This window comes from Apaloderma vittatum, unplaced genomic scaffold (genome assembly GCF_000703405.1).
Source record: "Apaloderma vittatum isolate BGI_N311 unplaced genomic scaffold, ASM70340v1 scaffold24442, whole genome shotgun sequence".
NCBI classification, from domain to species: Eukaryota; Metazoa; Chordata; class Aves; order Trogoniformes; family Trogonidae; genus Apaloderma; species Apaloderma vittatum.
The window spans coordinates 6,650-7,417 of NW_009703473.1; the positions used below are offsets into that span (position 1 = coordinate 6,650).

At 57.2% G+C, this 768-nt stretch overlaps 1 protein-coding gene across 1 annotated transcript in view; it reads left to right on the forward strand.

Moving 5' to 3' along the window:
* Nucleotides 1–444, forward strand: part of LOC104270325 (chloride channel protein ClC-Kb-like) — a gene marked incomplete at both ends in the record, with an annotated part of 2,146 nt that extends 1,702 nt beyond the window's left edge. Inside the window, 3 exon segments of the mRNA XM_009864650.1 lie at nt 155–201; nt 204–275; nt 353–444. Coding sequence (XP_009862952.1) covers nt 155–201; nt 204–275; nt 353–444 — 211 coding nt within the window.
* Between the last annotated feature and the right edge of the window lie 324 nt (nt 445–768).

The window sequence follows — 768 nt, forward strand, 5'->3', positions numbered from 1 at the left end:
CCCTTCTATGATGGCATCATCTTCTCAAGAAGCTGCCCTATCTCCCGCCCACCTGTGGCTGGCACATGGTGTAACCATCCCCCAAATGCTACTCTGTGTTTTGGGGTGATTTGCTGTGAAACGATGGAAACTTGGGGGTTTTCTCGTTCACCAGCTCCTACCAAGTGGTGGTGGAGGAGTCTGTGGAGCGCTGTGCGGTGGCCTTGGCTTTGACAAGGTGCTGGTGGCCCTGAATGCCTCTACTGATGCCAAATACCAAGTGGTGGAGAGTGGAGGTGGGCTGGGGATGTGGGCTCGGGGAGGGCACTGCGATCAGACGTGGGACATCACTGGGCTTGTCCCCATCTTCCAGAGTCACCCATGCTGGTGGGCACCATCAGGAGAGCCCAGCTGGTCACCTTCCTCCAGAGCCACAAACATCCCCAGGCACCCCCAGGAGAGAAGGTAAATGAGGGGGGTGACGACACCCAAGAAAGCTGTTTTGCCACCCCAAAATTAACACATCATCTTCCCGAAGCTGGCCGCTGCGGGGACACGGGGACACATAGGGACAACTCTATCAGTGGGACGCACCAGACTAGGGAGTTTTTTGCTAATGTCCCTAATCTGAGCGCCAGGGAGGGAACAGACTTCCCTGTGGGCTGGGTGCAGGCAGTAGATGGGACCCTCCATTCCCCTCAGGAGTCACCAATGACAACTGCCCTCCTTCTCTTTTTTGCTGGACTGGTCCTGACGCATGGGGCGGACTCGCTCACCATCGTCAGCCCC